Consider the following 19,767-nt stretch of genomic DNA (forward strand, 5'->3'; position numbering starts at 1 on the left):
CAATATTTGCGGATGATATATATCTATGTAAAGTAATAAACACAAGAGGACAGTAGACGGCTGTACGAGGATCTGGGTAAGTTGGGGGCAGAAAAGTGGCAAAATGAGATTTAACACTGATAAATGTAAGGTTAAACAGATGGGCAGAGGAAATCCATGTCACCATTACACACCAAATAGGAAACCACTGGGGAACACTGACAAAAAGGACTTGGGGTTCTTGATAACTGTAAGCTTAACTGGAGCAACCAGTGTCAGGCAGCTGCTGCCAAGGCAAATAGGATGATAGGGTGCATCAAAGGAGGTCTAGGGGCGCAGGATGAGAACATTGTCCTTCCTCTTTAAAAGTCACCGGTCAGACCACACATGGGATATTGTGGACAATTTTGGGCATCAGTACTGAAGAAAAGACATATCAGAGCTTGAGCGGGTACAAAGGCGGCAACTAAAGTAATAAACGGAATGGGCGACTACAATCATAGAGAGGTTAGCAAAATTTGAGTTATTTATTTTAGAAAAAAAAGACGGCTGAGGGCGACCTAACTATGTATAAATATATCAGAGACAATACAAGGATCTCTCCCATCATCTATTATACTCAGGACTGTGATGTACCAAAGGAGGCGCTGTCTACATCCAGAGGAAAGAAGGTTCCTACACCGACATAGAAGGGGGTTCTTTACTGTAAGAGCAGTGAGACTATGGAACTCTCTGCCTGAGGATGCAGTGATGGTGAACTCACTAAAACTACAAGAGGGACCTGGATGCCTTTCTTGTGTTTTACAATATATGTCATAATCGCTAGATACCTTCAGAAGGGTCGGTTATCCAGGGATTATTCTGATTGCTAGACTGCAGTCAGGATATAATTTTTGCCCTAAAATAAGGGAAAATTGGCTTCTACCAGGCTGAACTAGATGGACATTATCTCCCTTCAGCCTAACATACTATGTTACCTCACGTGCTTTTTGGTCTTATTCTGGATCAACATTGCAGGGTACAAGGCTGAACCGGATGGACATATGTAGTTTTTCCACCTTATACACCATGTTGTTATATATTTTCACTAAAAAGTGAGCAGATGAACAGTTACACATCTAATCACCCCCGGCACTTAATCAGGACGTTTGCCATCTCGGTAACTCAAGCGGTTACTGACATCTCTACAGTTCTGGTGAATATATGCTGCACCTCAAGAACATCGCAAGAATCCGCTCATTTCTCACCGTGGACACGCTAAAAACGCTTACTGTTGCCCTCATCCACTCTCGGCTCGATTATTGCAACTCGTTGCTGATCAGCCTCCCCTGCACCAGAGTCTACCCTCTACAATCCATCCTGAGTTTGGCAATCAGGATCATCTTCCTGTCCAGCCGCTACTCGGACGCCTCTGTCCTGTGCCAGTCACTGCACTGGCTGCCCGTTAAATACAGAATTCAATTTAAACTCGCTACCTTCATCCACAAAGCCCTCCACAGTGCAGCGCCCCCTATATTGCCTCCCTCATCTCAATCCACCACCCAGCCCGGGCTCTCCGCTCTAACGAAACCAGACTGAGCGCCCCTTTAATTCGAACTTCACACTCCCGCCTCCAAGACTTCTCCAGAGCAGCACCGGTCCTCTGGAACGCACTACCAAAGGCTACCCGAGCAATCCAGGACTCGCAGAACTTCAGGCGTGCTCTAAAAACGCACCTCTTCAGGGAGGCATATCGCATTCCCTAAACAAACCCCTCTACGCCACCTAATAACATGCTCCCTGACCTACTGACTGCAATCCCTGCTAGCCATCATAAACTGCTCCTGCAGTCATACCGATTCTGCCGTCACACGGCTGAACGTCTGACCATTGTCTATGTATATCAACCCTCACTCTCCACCACGCGATACTGTGCACATCTCCAGCCCTTTACCTTCTGTATCACCCCATTATCTGTAGTATGTAAGCTTGTTGGAGCAGGACCCTCATCCCTATTGTTTCCATCAACTGATTACTATGTAACCGTGGTTCTGTAATGTTTGTACTTTTGTCTTTCTGTATTCCCCCTGTCTATGTAAGCGCTGCGGAATATGTTGGCGCTATACAAATAAAGATTATTATTATTATATCTGATTGCAGACTTAACCATTTATTAACCTTACATATCTCACAATTTTAGTGCTAATTTACTATTAGCAGGTTTTGCGCATCTATGGTTTTGCTAGGGCCAGACTTTTAACCATAAGGGCTTATTCAGACATCCACATATTGGCCGGGTTTTCACACCCGGTCGATATACGGTGTCCCTCTCTGCAGGGGGAGGAACCGGGCCGGGAGCAGTGCACTGAGCTCCCGCCCCCTCTCCGCCCCTCGTCACTATTTGCAACGGGAGGGGTGGGACGGAGCTAAGCTTCGGAACATAGCCCCGCCCCTCCCGTTGCAAATAGTGGTGAGGGGTGGAGAGGGGGCGGGAGCTCAGTGCACTACTCCCGACTCTTTCAGCCTCCTCCGTATATCGGTCGGCGTGAATACTCGGCCGATATACAGTCGTCTGAAGCCGCCCTAAACATGTTGTTTTTTCTAATAACAAAATTTAGGCTTTGATACAAAATTGCATGCCGGGGCCCACGGGTATTAAGTGCTCCGTGGCATTTTCACAATGTGCCATGTGTCTGTGTTAAGAAAATACATGGGGATGGGGGAATAACAGGATTTCTTATTTCATCATTCAGGTTTGTGTTTCTTAAAATTGTAAAAATGTTCTTGTCCGTGAATGGGTTAAACAGGTTTTGGGGAAGCTCACTTTTTTATTAGATAGGTCTCTAAAACATGAGCTCATCACAGAGTGTTTTGCTGCTGAATTCACGAATGCACTAATTGTTGAGCCTTTCCTGTGTTTTCAGCCTCGCTGACTGCGGCGGCATACAACACATCACTGATAACCACATGAGAAGCGCTCATCATCTTTCTTCTGTGCGGTACCATGCTTGTGGTTTCTGCATTGATGTACTTTTCGGAACATTTCTTTATAATGTTTCTTTAACTGAAAATGCAATTACATTCGCCAAAAATAGCACTTTTTATCCTGAGATGTGGCGGTGTAGCATTTTTCTGCTTTCCTTTTCAGACTGTGGCTTTGTTGCGACCCTAAACGCTAGTTTGTTCCCAGCCTGACTTAGATCCCAAAACAGAAAATAAATTGTAATTTCAGTGTATATTTACAAATATCTTCTTGGGAAAGGCATATTCCGCTTGGAGCAAGATATCCCCGATCCGCGAGATAGGAGAGAACTAGCTGATCAGTTGTGGTCTGACCGCTGGGACCTCCACTGAACCCGAGAATGTGGGTCTGGTCAGTCCCTAAATGAATGGAGCGAGTGTACTGCACATGCCCGTGAATCACACACAAGCGGTCATGCGCTATATGACTGTTTTTTGTTGTTTTTTAATTCCTCTGTTTCATAGCGGTGTTGCGTATGAAAACGCAGCCCACACGAACGTATTCCGTAAGGAAAGCATTGCATGAGCCGCCTATACAAATGTATAAGGCTGACGCTTCGTGGTACGCGGAGAAACAGAGCATGCTGGGATTTATTACTTATGCGTATCTACATGCACATGTGCATGGATCAATGAAAGTCCATTGACTTTCATTGGCTCAATTCATTGCGTACAAGAAACCGACACCTCGGTGGAAACTGACAGACCCCATTATATGTCACATGCCCCTTCTGGAAATCAGACTGGATCAACATTTAACCAAAAACTCTTATTTATTTATGTTACTTTGCTTCAGGAGACTTCGACGCCTCTCTTGAAGTGATAAGCGGTGTCTGCTATAAACAAAACGTGTCCTAAAAAACACTTTTTTTTTCTGTGGTTTTTTTGAAAATTGCAGCAAAAGCATAATGAAACTTACAGTAAACATGCTTTTTTTGCATCTAGAGCCCGAAGCTCCTCCACCAGGGACTTCTCCGGTTTGACCCCTCCAATGACGTACAGATTATTAGCACCCAGATGCGTGACTTTACATCTATCTACATGAAATCCACTTGCAAAGAGAATGCTCAGGCACTTAGGAGAGGAATCTTATTAATACCAGATTCATGGTGCTTTCCACACGTTGATAAATATGTTGGTACAGGCACGCTTGTTGGGAAAAGTGTAGTAGGGGTTAAATAAATATGATATTTGGGCTCTTCACTAGAGATGAGCGAGCGTACTCGGTTCGAGCGTTTTTGCACTCGAGCACCGCTTTTTTTGAGTAACTGACGACTCGGACGAAAAGATTCGGGGGGCGCCAGGGGTTGCAGAGGGGAGGGGGGAGAGAGAGAGCTCCCCCCTGTTCCCCACTGCTACCCACCGCTCCACCACGCCACCCCCCGGCGCCCCCTGAATCTTTTCGTCCGAGTAGTCAGTTACTCGGAAAAAGCGGTGCTCGAGTGCAAAAACACCCAAACCGAGTACGCTCGCTAATCTCTACTCTTCATCATGTTTTCAATGTACTTAAACCTGGAAATACATTGATAAATCTGCCTCCGGGCATTTATGACAGCTTGGTACTTAAAAAGGATGACTGCCGAATAAAATATATCACTTACCCACAGGACAGTCGATGAATGTATGATTGCTAGTGGTCCTACCTGGATGTAAATACTGCAAGAATCTTCAGGGATTTGGGGCATGGTGAGGAAAGAATCTACAGGGATTTGGGGCATGGTGAGGATGTTACACACATTAGACTATACACAGACACGGCAGGTGGGTTCAGACCATCAACTAGATGGTAAAAATGCCCATTCACCACGTCCCCAGAAGTATGTAAGCAGCTCAAATTTGCCTCCTTACCTTAATTTGCTTGATTTCATACTGGATTCTTTTGATGGGATTTCCATAGACGTCATTCCCACTGTCAACCTCCTTCCCCACAATGGCCTTCGCTCTGATCACTGCATATAAAGACAAGAACATATTCAAATCATGATGGCAAACATGCCCATAGCCAAGCTTTTCATGAATACTACATAAACATCAATTGTGTTTCTAAGAAGGAAATTAAAGCGACCCTCCGGGTCTGGGCAAGCAGGGATGGCCGCAATGCTACTCTGACTACCTGATGCACATTGTGCATTAGTATGCATTGGTCGTCTAAGGGTGCTTTTACGCGGGACGTTCTGCCGGGTGCAGATGCCTGAACGTCGCCCCAGTGATAATCATTCCAAGCATCACTAGTGTATGGAGGTGGAGCAGGTTGTGGATCGTTCTGGCCCACCCCATTCACAGAATGTAGGCAGTCAGCGTACACGGGCGGATCGTCGCGTGCAGAAACAAAGCGGCGAATGAGAAGTGAATAAATTCTCCTTCGTCGCTCAGTCGGGGCATGTATTTACACTGAACGAGAATCACTCATAGATTCTAAAATCCGAAAATTATCGTCCCGTACAAAACGGCCGTAAAGGCACTACATGCTGCTCCTACGGGCATCAGGTAGGCAGAGAAGCGGGTGCAGCCATCGTCATCCAGGACGGGAGGGTCGCTAGAACATGCATATACTCTCGGAAAGTACGGCTTAGCTCATACCCAAAACTTTCTGCAAACTTAGATGAATGTTTTCCTGGTGAGGCAGACACTTGAAATGACTATTTCAGGTAAGTCATGTGACGGCGGCTAAGTACATTACCACACATCTCACACGTAACATGATCTCGCTTTTAAATTTTGCGCAGATTTTTTTTTTTTAAATTGGAATAAAAGTAAAAGATGACATTTAGAAACACGGGGTTAGTCGAGGTGTGTAGGAAGACATTAATAAAGTGAAGAAACAGGGTCTAATCATGGGCAGTAGTGGGTGGTAGAGGAAAATGATGGCTGTGGGTAACAGTAAGATCCAGCTCCTTTCCTCTCATGTGCTGCTGAATCATTAGACAAAAATGCATCCAAACTCTGAGAGGATTTGTTGGAAACAGAGAAGCTTTGTGGAGGGAACTGCTACTCTGCACTTTCCAAGCCAAAACCAAAGCGTCGGAGCCAGGAGCTAGTGCAAACTGCGTGATGGAAGGGAGCAGCACAGAGGAGGGGGGAAGCAGCGGCGGAGGCAGAAGACACAATCCGTGTAATACATCACATACTGTAATCAGACTTGCTCTACACGGCGGAAGCTTTATTACACTTCTACAGAGTTCTCCTTCCTGGATTATGTCCTCGTTTCACACTTACAACTCATATATATAGAATATAGTCCATGCTAACTGTTGGATGTGCTTGGAGTCGGTGCGCTGGTTGTCTGTAGCACAATGTCCAGATGGTTTCCGATCTCGGATCACGGAAAGGCAAACATATGTAAAAATAAGAATGTCCAAACTTGAAACCATTTTGTCCTTTTATCTAAATTGGTCCAAAACTCTGATGCATTTCCCTATAGGGGTCAAAGCTCCATCACAGCTATAAATACCCCCAGGGTAATAATAGTTCAAGGTGCAGTAAGCTCATACCTGTCCCAGGTGCATGCTGCCTGCCCGTGGTTTAGGCATCATGAACCTGGTGACAAGTTCCCTTTAAAGAAAAATTCATCATAGCTGAGATGAGAATACCCCTCGGCCATGGTAGCTAGGATTATAGAAACTGCCAAGTGGGCTGTGCTACACTGTTTCTGCAGCTCACACAGAAATGAGACAGCTCGGATTGGGTGAAAACGTGTGTATTTGGGTAAAAAACTGGCTCAGAGATAGGAAGCAGAGGGTGGTAATAAATGGTTCATACTCTGATTGGGCCACCGTTGCTAGTGGGGTGCCACAAGGTTCAATATTAGGCCCCATTCTGTTCAATATATTTATGAACGACCTGGTAGAGGGGCTGCACAGTAATATATCAATATTTGCAGATGACACAAAATTATACAATATAATTAATGCAACAGAGGACAATGTGCGGCTACAAACGGACCTAGATAAGCTGGAGGCAGAAAAATGGTAAATGAAGTTCAATGTGGATAAATGTAAGGTTCTGCACATGGGCAGGAGAAACGGATGTCACCAATATACACTACATGGGTACTGCTAGGGAAAAGTGATATGGAAAAAGACATGGGGGTACTAGTGGATTGTAGACTAAACTGGAGCAACCAATGCCAGTCAGCTGCTGCAAAAGCTAATAGAGTCTTGGGGGGCATTAAAAGAGGTATAGGGGCAAGGGGCGCGAACATTATCCTCCCACTATATAAGGCACTTGTCAGGCCTCACATGGAATACTGCGTACAGTTCTGGACACCGGTGCTCAGGAAAGATGTCACAGTGCTGGAGGGGGTTCAAAGAAGGGCAACTAAACTAATACATGGAATGAGAGGACTGGAATCCCCTTAAAATTGGGATTCTTCACCCTGGAAAAAAAGACAGTTAAGGGGCGACCATTATAGATATAATATAAGGCTAACTGTTATACGTACCCCTCACCCTAACCCTCCATCCCTGCCACAAATTGCCGGACTGTGTTTTGCCTATGACTCACAGCTGACAGCCCCCCCTCCCTCCCCAGAACAGTATAGTCCTGCTGCCGCTCCTCCTCCGGCCGAAGCAGCAGGGAGCACTGTGAGTGGTGTCCTCGCTGCTATGCCCTACTCCAGCTCACGCAGCAAGGCCACAGTAGTCTTCAGCTGCCGCTCCCCCTGGCAGCTACTTTGAAGCGGCCGTGGAACGCGCTGTGCCGCCGGCGCTTCCTAATTGTCAGTCGGCAATGCAGAGTACAGGGAGGGCGGCGGGGAAGGTGCTCTGTCGCCGCCACTCCCTCAATGTCTGCTGCAACAGCCCAGTACAGGCAGGTCGGCGGGGAAAGGTGGGTGCCGCCGCTGCTCCGTCACTGTCCCAGCCCGGCAGGGAAGGCACTGTGCGACCGACGTTCCCTCGCTTGGTAAGCAAACTTTACTGAATTACAAGACTAGAGAGGGGGGAGAGGCCAAACTGTCAACCTGGGTGTATCTTGTCACCACCCACACTTCTGGTGGTGACAAAATACACTAATACCTATAGGCATTAGGTGACCAGCAGGATTGTTGATCTCAAACGTTGATCTAGGGTTTACTCTGGCTGCCATTATGGAGTCAGGAAGGAATTTGTTTCCTCCAAATGAGCTAAATTGGCTGGTTGTTTTTTTCTGCCTTCCTCTGAACCAACAAGGGGGGAAGTTGAAACAGGCTAAACTAGATGGACATTGTCTTCATTCGGCCTAACATACTTTGTTACTATGTTAGAAGTGAATCAGAATTACGGATACCGCCTAACATACCAAGCAGGACTGTTTCTGTAACTAGACTGACCCGATGTTTGCTATGCGAACATAAAATGTTTGGAAAGATGGTTGTAAATGTTTTAAGAACTGTCCAGCAGATTCGGCTTCAACTGTTCGCCGTCCGCGGCTCGTCTTCCACGTCTTGGGGACATGGCAACATTAAGCTGGTAATGCTCGACTCTCCATAGTGGCTCAACAGCGCTGCTAGACATAACATAGGAGCTTTGACCTGGCCTGACCGGTCACTCAATGTATCAAATCAAATTTTATGATTTCACGGCGGTGGTGAAGATGTCACAAACCTAATGACACCAAAATCATCCACCAAAGGTCACGTAAAGGGGTCAAAGTGTGGTGCAAGAAAAAGCATGTAAACTTTTTTATATTAGATACATGACTGCGGAAACAATGTAACTCGCTGTGTTAAGCTGTTTCCGATTACTCCCATTCACTTGGCTGTTTCCGTACTCCTGACCACCCCCTGTCGATGGATACAGCCAAGCCAGAAAGCCTAGTTCTTGAGGCGGTCCCAGAGACCGCACCCATGTCTATCCTAAGGATATGCCATAAAAGTCTGAGATGGAGATGTCCCTTTAAATTCTCTTTCCCCCTATGTAGGGGATTGGAGCTCTGCGACACAAAGACAAAGCTCTCTCTGCTATAAGGATATATTAGGAAATGAAGCAACACATACTGGTTCTGCTCTGTTACAACAGAGTAAAAGGTAATTGCCTCGTTCACAGTAAAAATGAACTAGTCCAGGGGCCTGACTAAACAGGAAATATTACAGTTACATGTCTCTGTGGACATGTTCTCGGTTTACCAATACAGCCAACGGCTCTACTATGCTGTAACTTCCTTTTTGGTCAACTATCAATCCCCCCCATAGCCTACACACCAACCACCCACTACCATTCTTCCAAGCTACTGCAGATCAATCAGTAGCTGGACTGATCGTGTCCCAATCAGGTGAAGCACTCTGCTAACGAACGCTTCAGTCGTAATTGGCAAACACACAAGGATTAAACTCTTAAAGGGGTTGTCCCACGAAACAAAGTGGGTCTATACACTTCTGTATGGCCATATTAATGCACTTTGTAATGTACATTGTGCATTAATTATGAGCCATACAGAAGTTATTCACTTACCTGTTCCGTTGCTAGCGTCCTCGTCTCCATGGTGCCGTCTAATCTTCAGCGTCTAATCGCCCGATTAGACGCGCTTGCGCAGTCCGGTCTTCTCCCTTCTGAATGGGGCCGCTCGTGCCGGAGAGCGGCTCCTCGTAGCTCCGCCCCGTCACGTGTGCCGATTCCAGCCAATCAGGAGGCTGGAATCGGCAATGGACCGCACAGAAGACCTGCGGTCCACCGAGGGTGAAGATCCCGGCGGCCATCTTCACAAGGTAAGTCAGAAGTCGCCGGAGCGCGGGGATTCGGGTAAGTACTGGACGGTTTGTTTTTTTTATGCCTGCATCGGGTTTGTCTCGCGCCGAACGGGGTGGCTATTGAAGAAAAAAAAAACCCGTTTCGGCGCGGGACAACCCCTTTAACACAGTTTTCACAAGCCTATTCTCAGTGATTCCAATGTCTACGAGGAATGCGTATTGAATATGTTGGAGTTTTTAGTCATTCCTCAGGACCTCTGGCAATTCTTAGGCTTGCTGGTTAAGCACAATTCAACCCCTTCCGGCAAAACCCTCTACATGTATGGCACTGGGCAATGACACACACTTGATACCCACTTGTAATGGCCAGGATAGGAGATAACTCCATTTCCGCTGTTTAACTACTTAGATGTTGTGGTCAATAATGACTGTGACATCTAAATGGTTAGAAAAAGGAAGGGGGCTCCCTCTTTACTCCGTTGGCCTTCCTGCAACTTTACTGCAGGGTGTTGATGGGTCATCATGGCAGCCAAGGGTCTAACGGAAGGACCCCAGGGGCGTCATCTTAGTAATCCTATGAGGCCAGCCAGAAGCAGGCCCTAACTGGATGCTTGTCAGTGTTATGCTGACAGGCCTAATACACTGTAATACAGAAGTAATGCAGTGTGTTAGATGAGCGAATAAGATCATATATTCTAGTATCCAAGTGAGACTTCTAAAAAAAAACAAAAAAAAAAAAAAACAAAAACAGGACATTAAAGTTTAAAAATATTAATAAAAAAAGAGAAATGACATAAAACACAGTGAATGGTGTAAAATGTAAAAATAAAACAATGGCAGAATAGTTTCTTACATTCTCCCCAGAAAGGATTAATAAGAGTTAATCAATAAATTATACACTATTTACCCAAAAATTGTAGCAGTAAAAATTATAATTCTTCTCTCTACTCTGCTCCCCCGTTGTGAGCCTGTACTCACTGCCTTTCTGTGAGATATCACAGAGGGCTGTACAAGAATGCCAGGGGATGCTGGAGGAGATTAGGAGGACAGAGGGAAGTAAAAGCTACTATAACAAAGGGCTTTAAGTCACTAATGGTGAATTTTCGGTTCTCATCAGCAGTGAGGGGAAACAACCAGCAGCTACTTAGAGAGAGGATAACATAGAAGGATAGATAGCTGTGTAGTACTGAGTGGGTGTGGTTATGCTACACATCCTCTAAAAGGAGGAGAGGAGAGGGGGGCTGAGCTTGTGTGCATTCATGAGAGAGACCAGGGATCAGTGCTGGGACCCTAGTCAGAAACTTGAATGTAGGAGAGTCTGCAAACCAAATATGAGGATTTCTGAAAGCATCAGAAGGAAAATTCAATACAAAAAAACAAATAAGTGCATCATCTTTTTCTACACTGACTCAGTAAGATGTGTGTTTTGATTTTTCATACACAAGCGTTCCCATGGCTTTTAAGATTCAAAAAAGCTGCATCCTTAAAAGGGATTTTCTAATTAAAGCAAGTAGGGCTAAAATAATGCATGAAAAACTACATGTTATTTTGGGAATTGCACGGTTTCCTCCACGTGTCTCCTATGTTTGGAAATTTGTTAGCTGCTGGCAACTTCCAACAGCGGCAAATCAGTTTGGTTGTCACACATGCACAGTAGAGGCTCAGTCTCCTTTCTATTCTTGAACCTTCAAGCAACTACCCCTGCTTCTGTGCATCCACAAGCAGTGCTATTAGGTTTCCTACACCGTTTATGAACAGTATTTGTGATACAAATACTCATTAAAAGAGATTTGTCCTATTTGGACAACTTCACTGAAGGTGGTGTTACTGCCAAAGGAAGATGCTAGCATCACAGCAAAAGAAATTAAGAAATACATGGCACCGTTTAGAATAATAGTTTTTTGTAATCCCCCGTCTATAGGAGCCCAAAACAATGCCATGTCCATCTATCAATAATAGAGATGTGGGGATCCGTTGCTCAGGACCCCCACTGATCAGCTGTTTGCAAGGGCAGTGCACTGAGCTGATTTCTGCAGGAAGCAGATAACTCCATTCTTACTGCAGTGGCAAGGCTTGGTATTGCAGGTCAAGTACCAATTGAAATTAATGGGAACTAGGCCATCAGTACAAAGCCTGGCCATTACAGTAAGAACAAAGCTGTCTGCTTCCTGCGGAAATCAGATCAGTGCATGAGCTTTGGCGAACAGCATATTGGTAGGAATGCTGGGTAACCAACCCCATCAATCTAGTATTGATGATTTATCCTAAGGAAGGGCCATCAATAGTTTACAATTGGACAACTCCTTTAGGCCTCATGTCCACGGGGAAAATCAGGCCCGCTCCGGATTCTCCATGGAGAATCTGCAGCGGGTCCCTCCTGCCCCGCGGACATGAGCGCTGAAAATCAGAATAAATGAGAATAAACTCACCTCCCATCCGCTCTGTTTCTTCTCTTTGCGGCGGCGCCATCTTCTCTGCGTCGCGGCCGGATCTTCTTTCTTCGGCTCGGCGGATGTGCAGGATGACGTCGGTGACGTGCCCCGCGCATGCGCCGGCCCGAAGCAAAATGATCCGGCCGCGACTGAGAGAAGATGGCGCCGCGGAGAAGATAAGAACCGGAGCGTGTGAGTAAACTCTGATTTTTGTCTCCCGCGGGAGACCCGCATGAAAATGGAGCATGGTCCGGATTTTTTCATGCTCCATTTTTTTTTTAATTCCTTTTATTGACGATCCGCGGGTATTTATCTACCCGCGGGTGGTCAATGCATCCCTATGGGGTGCGGATCCGCGGGCGGGAGAAGAGTTAAAATCCGCTGCGGATTTTAATTCTTATTTTGCCCGTGGACATGAGGCTTTAATGTTCATCATACAATGACTATGAAAACAACAATGTTTTTGAAACTTCTGTCTACAGTTTTGAGAAGATCCATTTAAAGTCCAAAATATTACAAAGCTCAATTAAAAATGGTTTGTGAGTTAGGGGTGGAAGAATATGACTGGCTGCATGGAAGTCTTAAAAAATACTTTATGGGATATTAAAAAAAGCCTGTTTGACTGGATGAAGGATCAGTAAGTTGGGGTGGATCGCTACTATAGCCACATTTCAAGAGTAGTATTCCAGACTGAGTAAGTGAATGGGACTCAGCCTGCAGTACCATACTAGGCCACTACACGATGTATGGAGCTGTGTGTTTCCAGCAGCACAGCAGCTCTGGCCCTAGCGAGCAACTGATTTTCATGGGTCCAGCCAATTTACTATTGATGACCTGTCCTGAGGGTAGGTCACTAATAGTTAGAAGTGGGCAAACCCGTTTAATCAAACAATTAAACAGGGATTCAGCCGAGTAGACAAGCTCATGTGGTGGTAGGTTATCCCTCAAACTTCCTTAGGGGGTGTTAATATCCTGGAGACATGACACACATCTGGTGGGTCTGCCCTCATGCAAGGAGTCTCTGGATTCATCTACTCAGTAATAGACTATCGAAATGACCCATGGAAGACTTTAATGAAAGGATGGACAACATTCCTCCAAACTCTCGGAAATTATATTTCCTCCTTTTTTGTTCTGTCAAAAGAACAATTGCTTGCATGTGGAAAAAAAGGAACCGTAGACTTCTCTGAGATCATCAGTGAAACACTGACGTCAACTTTGGCAAACTATCAAGGCCAATTTCTCAAAGTCTGGACCCCATGGATACATTATGTCTTCCCTTCGCAACACTTCAGTAATTCAAGGCCTCTTTCAGACGACTGTATTTAAAATCCGCTTTTGATTCACGTTTTCCAGACTGAAATATGGAGCGAAGGAAAACGTACGAATCGATATACATTGTCATATAAAATATGCATGAAGGACTGAAAGTGCAAATGTTAAGAACTTTTACCTATACCAGTCAACACAGTTTGTAAAGTTTTACTACCAGGGGAAGCAATACAAATATAAAAGGGACAAAAGAAAGAAAACCTCTAGAAACAATAAAACAGAGAAGAGAGGTCTGTGTGAACTAATGCAGCTACAGTCAAGGTTGATTTACACGCAACGATTATCGCTCATAATTCGTCCAAACGATGGACGAATCTTTGCGTGTAAATGCACGCCCATCGTGTAATTACCGTGCGCTCTTCGTTCAGTGCTGACTTCAAACCAGCATAAAATGCGTCATCCCTGAAAGCAGGGACCGCATGCTGTGTTCTGCACGGGAGCGCTGATAACATTGTTTCACCTGCTGTCCTGCTGGACAACAATGGAGCTGTACGCAGATAACAGACCTCCAGCTGTTATCTGCTTACAGCAAAGGGAGCTCATTTGCACGCAAATGAAGCTAATGAACTACTAAATAGCTACTTAATAGTTTATGAAAAATGATCGCTCAAAGCTGTCACTCATCCCATCTTTTGAACGAATTTTGAGCAATCATCTTTGCGTGTAAATGGGGCTTCAGTTTTTCTATTCTTATGGATTCTTTTTATATATATCATATATTATTAGAGCAAGCCAGCACTAATCATATGGTGCATTACACATAGACAGGCAACATCTTAGGTTCCAATCTGATCAGCGTTATGTAGCAGTTTTTAAAATTTGTTATAAAATTAAACCAAACTGATGAGAAATGCATTCAGAACAGAAAAATGTCCATTTTTAGCAGAAAAGTTTGACAAATCCATACACCCCCAGCTAAGTTCCACCCTTTCCCATTGCGAATAGTGGCGAGGGGCGGAGAGGGGGCGGGAGCTCAGTGCACTGCTCCCGGCTCTTCCAGGCTCCTCCCCCTGCAGAGAGGGACGCCGTATATCGGTCGGGCGTGAATACCCAGCCAATATACAGACGTCTGAATAAACCCTGAAGTGAATGGAAGATATTTTTTTCCACGCTGAGATCAATGGGACCATCAACAGCTTTGATAATTCCCCTTCGTCTGGCCCGAGAACATAACGACGTAACGCTGATGGTAATTGGGCCTTAGCTGCTATGTATTACTTCATTCCAAAACTCTCTTGTGCGGAGATGAAGCAGCACAATCATTAGTGGATTCAACAGGCATGAAAGTGGAAAGGTCTACCATCTCACGCTATTGTTGGACCCGACCTACGGACGGGGATGACACAAGTGCTGAGAAAGGAAGCAGCAGGTTGCCTTTCATTCAAACGTGTTTTCCGTGAAACCCCATCAAAATAGCAGGCTGCTGAGCCGCTGGACAATGCGGCCACTGATGCTGCTGCTGTGGGGGTACGTGACACGTTAGGCTGGTTTATAGCTTTGTTTCCGTTTTACTGTTCCATCATAAGAGCATGAAAACTGAAAACCAGACCCATCCTATGACAGCAGCTGGTGGTGTATGCTGGGGTCTGACGTTCGGCATGCCCCTGGCATTTGCCCAGACACACTAGTGCAGCATGCTGTGGTATTCAGTCTGGTGTTCGGATCTACCCCAGAGGTGCGACGCAGGTCTGAACAGAGCCTAAAGTTCACAGTCTGCAGTATGGATTTGTATTGTCATGCACAAGTCCAGTTAGCATTAGGGCGGCTTCACACAAACGGATGTGAATTGCGGAATCTGTGATCGTCACCCACACAGACGATATGCGGTGATACGCATCTATTGAAAAGAATGAAGTTTCACAGTTCCGCTCAGATGAACGGACAGGAACTGCGATTTCCATGAGCAGATTTAAAATCGCAGCATGTTCTATTAGTGAGTGTAATCCATGCGGAAGGAAGGGTTCCATTGTGGTCTAATAGTGGAGGAGATGAAAAATGAGGAGGGAGGGAGAGGAGAGAAGAAGAGCTCGAGAGAGAGGAGAGAAGAAAAGAGAGAGAAGGAGAAAGAGAGAGGAGAAGAAAGAGAGAGAGAGAGAGAGGAGAAGAAAGAGAGAGAGAGAGAGAGAGAGAGGAGAAGAAAGAGAGAGAGAGAGAGAGAGAGAGGAGAAGAAAGAGAGAGAGAGAGAGAGGAGAAGAAGAGAGAGAGAGAGAGGAGAAGAAGAGAGAGAGAGAGAGAGGAGAAGAAGAGAGAGAGAGAGAGAGGAGAAGGAGAGAGAGAGAGAGGAGAAGGAGAGAGAGAGAGAGGAGAAGGAGAGAGAGAGAGAGGAGAAGGAGAGAGAGAGAGAGGAGAAGGAGAGAGAGAGAGAGGAGAAGGAGAGAGAGAGAAAGGAGAAGGAGAGAGAGAGAGAGAGGAGAAGGAGAGAGAGAGAGAGAGGAGAAGGAGAGAGAGAGAGAGAGGAGAAGGAGAGAGAGAGAGAGAGGAGAAGGAGAGAGAGAGAGAGAGGAGAAGGAGAGAGAGAGAGAGAGAGAGGAGAAGGAGAGAGAGAGAGAGAGGAGAAGGAGAGAGAGAGAGAGGAGAAGGAGAGAGAGAGAGAGGAGAAGGAGAGAGAGAGAGGAGAAGAAAGAGAGAGGAGAAGAAAGAGAGAGAGAGAGAGAGAGGAGAAGAAGAGAGAGAGAGAGAGGAGAAGAAAGAGAGAGAGAGAGAGAGAGGAGAAGAAGAGAGAGAGAGAGAGGAGAAGAAGAGAGAGAGAGAGAGGAGAAGGAGAGAGAGAGAGAGAGAGAGGAGAAGGAGAGAGAGAGAGAGAGGAGAAGGAGAGAGAGAGAGAGGAGAAGGAGAGAGAGAGAAAGGAGAGAGAGAGAGAGGAGAAGGAGAGAGAGAGGAGAAGGAGAGGAGAAGAAGAGAGAGAGAGGAGAAGGAGAGAGAGAGGAGGAGAGAGAGAGGAGAAGGAGAGAGAGAGAGGAGAAGGAGAGAGAGAGAGGAGAAGAAGAGAGAGAGAGGAGAAGGAGAGAGAGAGGAGGAGAGAGAGAGGAGAAGGAGAGAGAGAGAGGAGAAGGAGAGAGAGAGAGGAGAAGGAGAGAGAGAGAGGAGAAGGAGAGAGAGAGAGGAGAAGGAGAGAGAGAGAGGAGAAGGAGAGAGAGAGAGGAGAAGGAGAGAGAGAGAGGAGAAGGAGAGAGAGAGGAGAAGGAGAGAGAGGAGAAGGAGAGAGAGAGGAGAAGGAGAGAGAGAGGAGAAGAAGAGAGAGAGGAGAAGGAGAGAGAGAGGAGAGAAGAAGAGAGAGAGGAGAAGGAGAGAGAGAGGAGAAGGAGAGAGAGAGGAGAAGGAGAGAGAGAGGAGAAGGAGAGAGAGGAGAAGGAGAGAGAGAGAGAGAGGAGAAGGAGAGAGAGAGAGAGAGGAGAAGGAGAGAGAGAGAGGAGAAGGAGAGAGAGAGAGAGAGGAGAAGGAGAGAGAGAGGAGAAGAAGAGAGAGGAGAAGAAGAGAGAGAGAGGAGAAGGAGAGAGAGAGGAGAAGGAGAGGAGAAGAAGAGGAGAAGAAGAGAGAGAGAGGAGAAGGAGAGAGAGAGGAGAAGGAGAGAGAGAGGAGAAGGAGAGAGAGAGGAGAAGGAGAGAGAGAGAGGAGAAGGAGAGAGAGAGAGGAGAAGGAGAGAGAGAGAGGAGAAGGAGAGAGAGAGAGGAGAAGGAGAGAGAGAGAGGAGAAGGAGAGAGAGAGAGGAGAAGGAGAGAGAGAGAGGAGAAGGAGAGAGAGAGAGGAGAAGGAGAGAGAGAGAGGAGAAGGAGAGAGAGAGAGGAGAAGGAGAGAGAGAGAGGAGAAGGAGAGAGAGAGAGGAGAAGGAGAGAGAGGAGAAGGAGAGAGAGGAGAAGGAGAGAGAGAGGAGAAGGAGAGAGAGAGGAGAAGGAGAGAGAGAGGAGAAGGAGAGAGAGAGGAGAAGGAGAGAGAGAGGAGAAGGAGAGAGAGAGGAGAGAAGAAGAGAGAGAGGAGAGAAGAAGAGAGAGAGGAGAAGGAGAGAGAGAGGAGAGAAGAAGAGAGAGAGGAGAAGGAGAGAGAGAGGAGAAGGAGAGAGAGAGGAGAAGGAGAGAGAGGAGAAGGAGAGAGAGAGGAGAAGGAGAGAGAGAGGAGAAGGAGAGAGAGAGGAGAAGGAGAGAGAGGAGAAGGAGAGAGAGAGGAGAAGGAGAGAGAGAGGAGAAGGAGAGAGAGAGGAGAGAAGAAGAGAGAGAGGAGAGAAGAAGAGAGAGAGGAGAGAAGAAGAGAGAGAGGAGAGAAGAAGAGAGAAAGGAGAGAAGAAGAGAGAGAGGAGAGAAGAAGAGAGAGAGGAGAGAAGAAGAGAGAGAGGAGAGAAGAAGAGAGAGAGAAGAAGAGAGAGAGAAGAAGAGAGAGAGAGGAGAGAAGAAGAGAGAGAGGAGAGAAGAAGAGAGAGAGAGAGAGAAAGGAGAGGGAGAAGAAGACAAAAGAGAAAGGAGAAGAGAGAGGGGGAGAGGAGAAGAGAGAGGGGGAGAGGAGAAGAGAGAGGGGGAGAGGAGAAGAGAGAGGGGGAGAGGAGAAGAGAGAGGGGGAGAGGAGAAGAGAGAGGGGGAGAGGAGAAGAGAGAGGGGGAGAGGAGAAGAGAGAGGGGGAGAGGAGAAGAGAGAGGGGGAGAGGAGAAGAGAGAGGGGGAGAGAAGAGGGAGGGGAACATGGTGTTGTTTTCCCTGTCTGTGATTTATTTTCCGCCGATACGCTGTACATTGCGCACGTCCGTGTGGAAAAATGACGGCATCCAGATCTCCCACAACCATTTGCAATGACTTTCCGCGATGTATCGCAGGTCTTTCCCTATGGAAATCCACTTGTGGAATCAGATTCATTCGTGTGCAGCCGGCCTTACAGCGCTGTCAGTTTTTTCAAGGAAATCAAGTACGGTTATCACAACATTGTCTTTTTAATGTTACGAGTGCATAGCAAAATATTTATTTAAGGACTATATTCAGATGTCAACTTAAAATGAGTACATTAGTCAGTACCTATAGGCAATAGTTAAGGTTATTTATTTTCCTCAGATTTTGCTCCTCGGCAACTTTCTGTTAGGGCAGAGTTGTGATCTTTTCTGCATTGTGATCTGTGACCACAGTTTATCTACAGTGTGGTAGTCTCAGACACACCTCCTGTCCCATCATTGGCTCAGGGTGCTGCTCTGCCTCCACTGATTGGCTACTGTATATAACACAAGTCTATCATTGGCTCACCAGGAAGTTATTGCATGGAGGGATGATTTCAATTACAGCAATGACAGAAGAAATAAATATAGACTACTTTACCACCAGTGAGAAAAATATGATCAGCTAACTGCAGCACATATATACTATAGGGAATGACCTTTGCTAAGAAGGGCCTTGAGAGTCATTTTATAAATAACTGTATAACTAAGGCAGATCCGGACATTCAGGTCTAGGAACCAGCTACAAAACGTAGGCCTCCTGCACACAGGCGGATTTGCATTGCGAGATTCGGAGTGGGGATTCTGCCTCTGGATTCTGCAGCACATCCAGCCCATAGCATGCTATGAAAAATGCGATTTCATGCCCACAGGCGGAAATTGATTGCGATTTTTCGCTTGCAGGGATGAAATCGGAGCATGCTGCGATTTTGTGCGGGCTACCCTTGGCCGGTTTCCATTGGAGTCAATGGAAGTCGTCTGTCCCGTGGCTATTCTGCAATCATCAATGCAGAATGGTCGCAGGAGCCGCATCATCGCCATAGCGGCGGCACGGCGTCCTGCATACTGTGCATGTGCCGGCCAGTGCTCTGGCCGGCACATTCACAGCAGAGGTGAAGACGGCGGACCGGTAAGCTGGGGTTACCGGTCGGGCGCCGGGTCGAACTCTGCTGCAGGAATCGCACATGTAGGGTGCAACCCACCTGTGTGCAGGAGGCCTTAGGAGGCAGAAACAATGCACTGAAGCACTAGGTCCAACGCAACTCCTGGTTCACATCAGTCCCTAATGGGGCTCACAAACTAATTTCTTTAACACACAAAGTTTCCAATTACTTTTTGTTTCTCTTTTCTACATGACTGCCGTCACGAAGAGGAGGAATTCGAATTGAATGACGGTCAAGCATGCTGCTCCATTCAATGAGGAGCAGATCAGGGAGTAGTGCAGTGGCAGAGACAGGAGTATATATGCTTTTTGTTAACCCTTTCCAATCCAGTGTCAGACCTCGTCTGATATTGAGATTTGCCCATTTGCTCCCATTGTGGGGCGAGGTCCGACACGTTTCCAACCCTATGCAGAACAGAGGTCCGTCATCGTAGCTCTCTTCTGCATTGTGTAACATGCATATATACTATATATTTATTAATATTATACATACATATGTAGAATACAAGTT

At 46.3% G+C, this 19,767-nt stretch overlaps 1 protein-coding gene across 1 annotated transcript in view; it reads right to left on the minus strand.

Annotated features, from left to right (window-relative positions):
• TIMP2 (TIMP metallopeptidase inhibitor 2) overlaps positions 1–19,767 on the minus strand; it is a 58,306-nt gene that overhangs the window by 24,587 nt on the left and 13,952 nt on the right. The window contains exon 2 of the mRNA XM_066587654.1: positions 4,828–4,928. Within this exon, the coding sequence (XP_066443751.1) occupies positions 4,828–4,928 (101 nt within the window). The remainder of the gene's footprint in view (positions 1–4,827; positions 4,929–19,767) is intronic.

The sequence above is a fragment of the Eleutherodactylus coqui genome, chromosome 13 (assembly GCF_035609145.1).
Source record: "Eleutherodactylus coqui strain aEleCoq1 chromosome 13, aEleCoq1.hap1, whole genome shotgun sequence".
Lineage (NCBI taxonomy): Eukaryota > Metazoa > Chordata > Amphibia > Anura > Eleutherodactylidae > Eleutherodactylus > Eleutherodactylus coqui.